Source organism: Euphorbia lathyris, chromosome 2 (assembly GCF_963576675.1).
Source record: "Euphorbia lathyris chromosome 2, ddEupLath1.1, whole genome shotgun sequence".
Lineage (NCBI taxonomy): Eukaryota > Viridiplantae > Streptophyta > Magnoliopsida > Malpighiales > Euphorbiaceae > Euphorbia > Euphorbia lathyris.
The window spans coordinates 97,559,458-97,566,095 of NC_088911.1; the positions used below are offsets into that span (position 1 = coordinate 97,559,458).

The window sequence follows — 6,638 nt, forward strand, 5'->3', positions numbered from 1 at the left end:
CTTTCATTCATTCATTCATTAAGTTTACTGTTACGTTTATCTTCAAATCTTATCTCTAATTGTACCTCAAACTGACTTAGACATCAGAGATTAGTTGAATAACAACCCCTTGTCAACCTTTTTAATTTATATAAAGCGACAAAAATTGTTAAATGGATTTAGACAAATTAAAAACTCTCGCTTTAAATAACTTAATGGTGGGCAATAACTCCAGCGATTTTTAAATCCTGAATTCAACCAAACCAATCTCACCTCGACTATCAAACCATAAATTAAATTAATCCAAAAATTAAAAGACACCATAAATACTGATTGAAACTTATGTATATCTAGTACTCCCAAGTCCTTTTTCATATCTAGAAAGTATTGTTTGAAAGTGATAGCAGCATCCCATTCTAATCCATCCACTACACCGAATAAAACCAAAAAAACACGTTCATTTCCTTTTTGTGACGACCATCCATGTGGGTCTGGGATATAGTCAAGTTTCCGTGTACAATCTGAATTCACTGTACACGGCAAGCAACAATGGTGATATTAACACACAGAAAAAGAAAATAATGAATAGAAACTAGATTAAGAAACTAATCTATGAGGTTGGATGATCTGGCATCCGTTTCAGGTCCATTTCAACTTGATGAATTGTCCATTGCATGTTTTCCAATTTCTGTAAGAGAATAATGATTCATGATGTTAGAGCTACCACAAGAACTCATATTGATAGACCAAAGAATTTCTTTCTTTACTCATTTACCTTTACAATATCATGGTATTGTCTTGCAATTGTGTCGAAATGTGGATCCACTCCTTGATATTCACGAAGCCGTGTAACCTACCCAACACAGTAGTTTGACAACATATATCACCGTATTTACAATTGATCAACTGTAAATTTGTATGTTTATGGAATGATCAAGAGCTCTATATGTAGTTCTATAAATGACCAAGGGTTCAATGTACAACGTTAGTTAATGACTCAAATGTGTGAAAATAACAAAATTTAAGGGTCTCAAGATGCTTTAATCCTTGCATTTTCAATTATGCAAACTCTCACATGCTGTGTAAGCCAAATACGGGTAAAGAAACAAACCGCTTTATTGTATGCCATGGAAGCTTCTTCTGTAGCCTCTACCAGAAATTTCCTGAAACAAAACAAGGTTTGCTCAAGTCTCCACTAAAAATTGACAACTGATTTTACAACAAGTCTCTCCAACAAGCACCTTATTTTATGAAGTGCTGGTATGGACTCCTGAGTGTAAGTTTCAAGGAGGAGAACATGTTCTAAAACCCTGAAAAAATATTAAACAAGATACTCATGGGTAAAATAATATCATCGTCAATATAGTCTACATTATAAGAATGCCTTGAAAAAAGTATCAAGTAGACTGTAAAATTTCTGCTATTTTTTGTCATTCGGCTGTGTTTTGTTCCGGTAAAGAATAAAGAACTGTCTAAACAGCAAGCAGTACAACAAACCTTAATTTTGCACTCATGGTCTCACACCTCTTACACAACCATGTCTTTTGTAGTTCATCCTGTAAAATGTTGATATTGTACTATCAGCTTGCATTCATGTTGAAAGGGATAAAAACTCAGAAATCAAGAGAAATAAATGAGCAATGGTTTGAGAATTCTTTCTATTTTAAGAGTTAAATGTTTCAGAAGTAGAAGACTCACATATTTATGTTGACGCTGCAACTTCAAATCTTTTACAAGCTTAATTAGCACTGCCAGTATCTGCTCTAACACCTTCTCAAGATGATAAATTATTCAAGTTACTAAATTAGAAGTGCAAGGAAATTATATAAAATACAAGAAATAGCACTATTTTATGGGTTGGGATCAATTTGAACACTTCCTCATACATTATAATATTCTGCAAATTTTCTGTCCGCTGAATACAGATCCTCCCGTAGAGCAACTTCCTCTCTTTCAATTTCCTCAATTATCAACTTCACCCTGATTTACCAAAACATAAAGTAGAGTGAGACATGTCATAGAACACATGAACTTTTTCTTCAAGCTTTTTCAGTATGCATTATGTGTTCGAGGAAAAGCCTTTTAAAAAAGAAAAAAAGAATCCAAACCTCTCTGGAAGCCGAGAAGTTGAATTTTGACCAGCAGATGAAGAATCTGCAGCAACATAATATGAATATAGGTTAATTATTCTCATTTACTATCATATGCACATTTTTATAGTTATATAGTACACATCGTTGAACTAGAGGTTCAATCTTTCTGTAACTCATGCTTCATTATAACGAATGTATGCCATTATTAGTCATACTAAACTACATGTAATCTTGTCATCTCTGTTTCTTGTTTTTATTATTGTAATTATTATATGGGAAATTCCTAGGTCAAGATGTTGACGAACAATTTGAGCTGAAGAGCAGATTCTTCAAATAGAATGTGCAAAGGGCTACTTCTCCCACATAATATTGCCAGATAGACAAACACTCATCTTAAAATAGAGTACAAAAAAAGCACCAGTTCATGTGGTCAAATGAAACATGCATATAAGGAGTGCAAAAAAAGAAAAGAATTTATGAGAGGATCGCACATACAGAAGTCACAGGACCTACCAACATCATCATCAAATGCATCAGCTAACTTGTCGCACTTATCCTTCAAACGGGCCTCAATCTCATGGGAAAGAGACATTTGGTATTCTGCCATTTCCTACAGTGTACAGATAAACATCAGTTGATGTGATACAGAGAATTCATGGAAAATCTAAACCGAAATGCATGCATGTTGTCTGTTACAGAGTAACATAAACATACCATTGTTAATGGCATCTGCTGGAGCTGCGTTTGCCACAAATAAGCAGGTGTTATTCCAAGAAAGCGATTTGGAACACCACCTACTCCCGGTTCTGCTGAATCATTAGCACCAACAGAAAGGGCATTATTTGTTGCACCTGCAGTGCTGTTTGTTGAGCTATTTGCATAATTTGCTGAATTATAGCTTGAGCTGATTGTGACACTGGTACTTGTGCTTTCAAGGGAGCTTCTTGACGCGACACTCCATTTTTCAATTTCCTCCTCATGAATTTCACCATCTTTTGATATAAGAGGAAGCCTCAATTTCTGAGCTGCTTCAGCAACAACTAATCGATGCTCTAGTGTCTCATATACCTAAAATTTTGGGATACAGAAAAACATATCCTCTACTGAATTCATATGATCATTGATACAATGAAATGATGTACAGATTGGAAAACTAATTTATCACTATATCCATGTGTTAAAAACAGTGGATCAATCACAACAAGCACCAATAGTAGCTTCTCCAGGCATCAGCATGTTGCATTGTAACAGACATCGGGATAAAAGGAAACAATATTTTATCACCTCTGATCATGCTGATAAAATTGGAAACTTCTTTGAAATCAACAGCGTATATTAGAAGAGTGCACTAACAACAAACAAACTATACTTCCTTATAGATAGATAATAAATCAGAGCTGGAGAGCATTAATCTTTTTCGTTTTCTTTCTTTTATTAATCATGTAATCTACAAACCACTCTTATAAAATATGACATTAGGAATCAAGATAAGAGGAAAAAGAAAAACCTGAGGTGAGTTCTTCAAGCTAAATTGTGGATGAAAGCCTTGCATATCTCGCATGCCTCCTAGATTAGCCACTGAAACTACTTGTTGAAACTCTTCTACCATAGCAATTGCTTCGCAGTAGATTGCCTACATTAAGAATTTCCATCTTTCTCACTCTCCCAAGAGTTAAAACATTTATTAATTCTATAAACGAAGGTTCAGTGTGATACTAACTACGGTCTCGAATATTATAGCATTTCGGTAAGAAATGTAATCAATAACGACAATTAGCAATGGAATTGAACCCTGATTTTAATTAACAATATCAACAAGCACAATACCATCACTCTCGGTGACGCAGAAAGAGTAAAAGGAAACAAAAAACATGAGATCATTACCATTGCTTCTAAGTAGCGCAATCTCTCCCTGGACATTTCATCTCTCGCCTGCAATATTACCCAATCAATCACTAAAAATAACTCAAATTACAATAAATATACATAAATCAATATACACAGAGAACAATTGAATCAGTTATATATACGGACTCCAACTTATTTTTTGAGGCAAAAAGAAAAACACAATTTCAAAAACCAAATCGAAAAGTATAGAAGAGAGATGAAGAGAAAATGCGGGGACGGAGAAGTACGAGTTGGAGGTCATAGAAAGTGGATTTGGAGACAAGAGATCCGTCAGGGGCCAAGCAGTGGCGTTCGAGCTGATCAATCAACTGAGTAACATCGGCCGGTAGATTTTGAGCCCCTCCTTTCACCATTGAACGAAAACTCAGTCGTTTTGTCTTCTTGTCTGCTGTTTCAGTGGTTACCAACCGATGCAGCAGCAAGCGCCGGAGAAGTGAAATTCAAAAATTTGAACAAGCTTTGCCGGCCCCGTACGAGATTTTGGATGAAGCATCATTTTGACTTGCAATATTAACCTCCGATACTTTTGAAAACTACTATCCAATTTCTGTTCTTTCTTTTTACATACAGGGCTCTTTAGTCAATGTAAAATTATCTTCTACGACAAGTCGCTTCTTCCAGATGCGTCATGTCGTTTGGGCTCTTGTTCTTCATAGGCTTTCTTTTCTTTTTTTTTTTTTTTTTTTGATAAAACTTCATAGGCTTTCTTCTACTCCACTATCCTCCTAGATGATTTTCGCTTTTATTTAGAGGTAAACTATTATTGAAATTTATGACCTAAATCTAAAAAGTTAGTGAATTACATATTTAATTTCAATGAAATCATTCTCAATTTAGATACAAAATACATTGATATTTCGAAGGTGATTCTTATAATATACTTTTGAATGTTCCATTTTTCTCTAATTATTTTCTTTAAAATAAGAGAAGTGTCAATAATCTAGTTAGGGATACTTCTATGTCTAAGTTAAATACTTTCTTAGAAATAGAAAAAAATAACGGAGGTTAAAGTTTTATCACATACATTAAAGTTCTTTTAAGGCTCTGTTCTTTATTACTGAAAAAAACTGAACTGAACTGAATTGAACTGAATGCTACTGAACTGAACTGAACTGAACTGAATGATACTGAATACTGAACTGAACTGAATTTAACTGAATGCTACTGAACTTAACTGAATGATACCGAACTTAACCGAATTTAATCGAACGTAACAATAATGATGATATTAGACTTTAAAATAATTTAATGATAATATTGGACATTAATAAGCTTATAATAATAATAATAATAATAATAATATTTCTACCAAAAAAAATAATATCAATAATAAATAAACATATTATTAAAGATTAAACTAAATTAAATATCAAATAAAATCTAGGCTCGATAAAATCCTATGGCATTAAATAAAAATGAGTCTAATTTAAATTAAAAATATAAATTACATACAAACACAAATTTATATATAATTTAAAGCCTATGAAATTAAATACAAATTTTTATATGAATACACACTCTTAACTTTTTATTACAATTAAGTATTAAGGTACAAAAATACCTTTAACGTTTTGGGTCCGGGGTTATTTTACTCCTAACGTCTAAATATGAATTTTCATATGAATACAAAATCTTGACTCAATTTATCAATGTTAAGGGTAAAATTGCTATTGGCTTCTAATATTAGGGATAAAATTGCACTATTTGAGATATTAAGGTAGTTGAGCCAGTTAATTTTTTAGAGCATTGTAATGTAAACGTATTAATATAATATTTATTTACTTTTCGCAAAATTTGCAAATAAGTTGCACCAAATAATTATAATTATAATAAATAATGATAATATATATAATGATAAAGCATAAATTATATATAAATATAATTATAATGAAAATAGATAAATTAATATATAATAAATTATAATAAATTGCTGAAATTATAAATAAATAATGATAATAATAATAAATTATATATAAATAATAATATATAATAATTATAATAAATAATGATAAATTATTGAATATTGAAACTGAATACTGAAACTGAATACTGAACTAAACTGAACTGAACTGATTACTACTGAACTGAACTGAACTGAACTGATTGTTACTGAAATTAAGTAATAAAGAACAGGGTCTAACTCTCTTTTATAGTTTGATCGTGGTCCTAATTAGATAAAATCACTTTCTATTGAAAGATCGATGTTCCAATAGGAGAGTTATAACGTGTATCACCTCTTAAGGGATTTGTCCACGCTAGACACCTATAGGCGCATGTGCTCTGAAAATCATTTGCTAACTTTTGTCTGAATCACAAACATTTGGTTCTAGAACATTTAGTAAGTTATGTATCAATTGTTGTCCTATCTGCCACTTATATTCCTAAGATATTTAGACAGTTGTTTATCAGTCTCCGTGTGGATCCCTAGCATATGGGTTTGGGGCATCCAGCACAAGCTTTATATAGAAGCCGCAAGAGATAATGTAACGTCTGTAAAAATATTTTATGTGGACCTAAATTATATTTGTGTATTATTATAATTTATTATCATATAAAATAATAATAATTTATTTCAGTGAAAGAGTGTAATTTTTATTTATAAGGAAAATTGGTTGGTAGTTTATTCTCATTTGTTATTTAAGTTTAATGATAATGTGA

General features: G+C 31.9%; 1 protein-coding gene across 1 annotated transcript; it reads right to left on the bottom strand.

The window, feature by feature from the left end:
* Positions 1 to 330: 330 nt before the first annotated feature.
* Positions 331 to 4,518, bottom strand: LOC136219083 (AUGMIN subunit 4). The gene is made up of 13 exons (XM_066006312.1): positions 4,208 to 4,518; positions 3,957 to 4,004; positions 3,580 to 3,705; positions 2,787 to 3,140; positions 2,586 to 2,682; positions 2,088 to 2,133; positions 1,866 to 1,959; positions 1,678 to 1,749; positions 1,477 to 1,535; positions 1,221 to 1,289; positions 1,091 to 1,142; positions 755 to 832; positions 331 to 667 (listed from the first exon to the last, which is right to left on the bottom strand). Exons 1-13 carry the CDS (start codon positions 4,331 to 4,333, stop codon positions 590 to 592), a joined length of 1,299 nt encoding a protein of 432 aa, XP_065862384.1. The 5' UTR covers positions 4,334 to 4,518; the 3' UTR covers positions 331 to 589.
* Positions 4,519 to 6,638: the final 2,120 nt, after the last annotated feature.

Excerpts from the sequence above, each read along its gene's own strand:
- LOC136219083 (XM_066006312.1), bottom strand. The coding sequence starts at position 4,333 with ATGGTGAAAGGAGGGGCTCAAAATCTACCGGCCGATGTTACTCAGTTG. Across the intron at positions 1,290-1,476 it reads ACCATGAGTGCAAAATTAAG|GGTTTTAGAACATGTTCTCC; the intron begins GTTTGTTGTACT and ends ATATTTTTTCAG. Across the intron at positions 668-754 it reads AATACCATGATATTGTAAAG|AAATTGGAAAACATGCAATG; the intron begins GTAAATGAGTAA and ends ATTCTCTTACAG.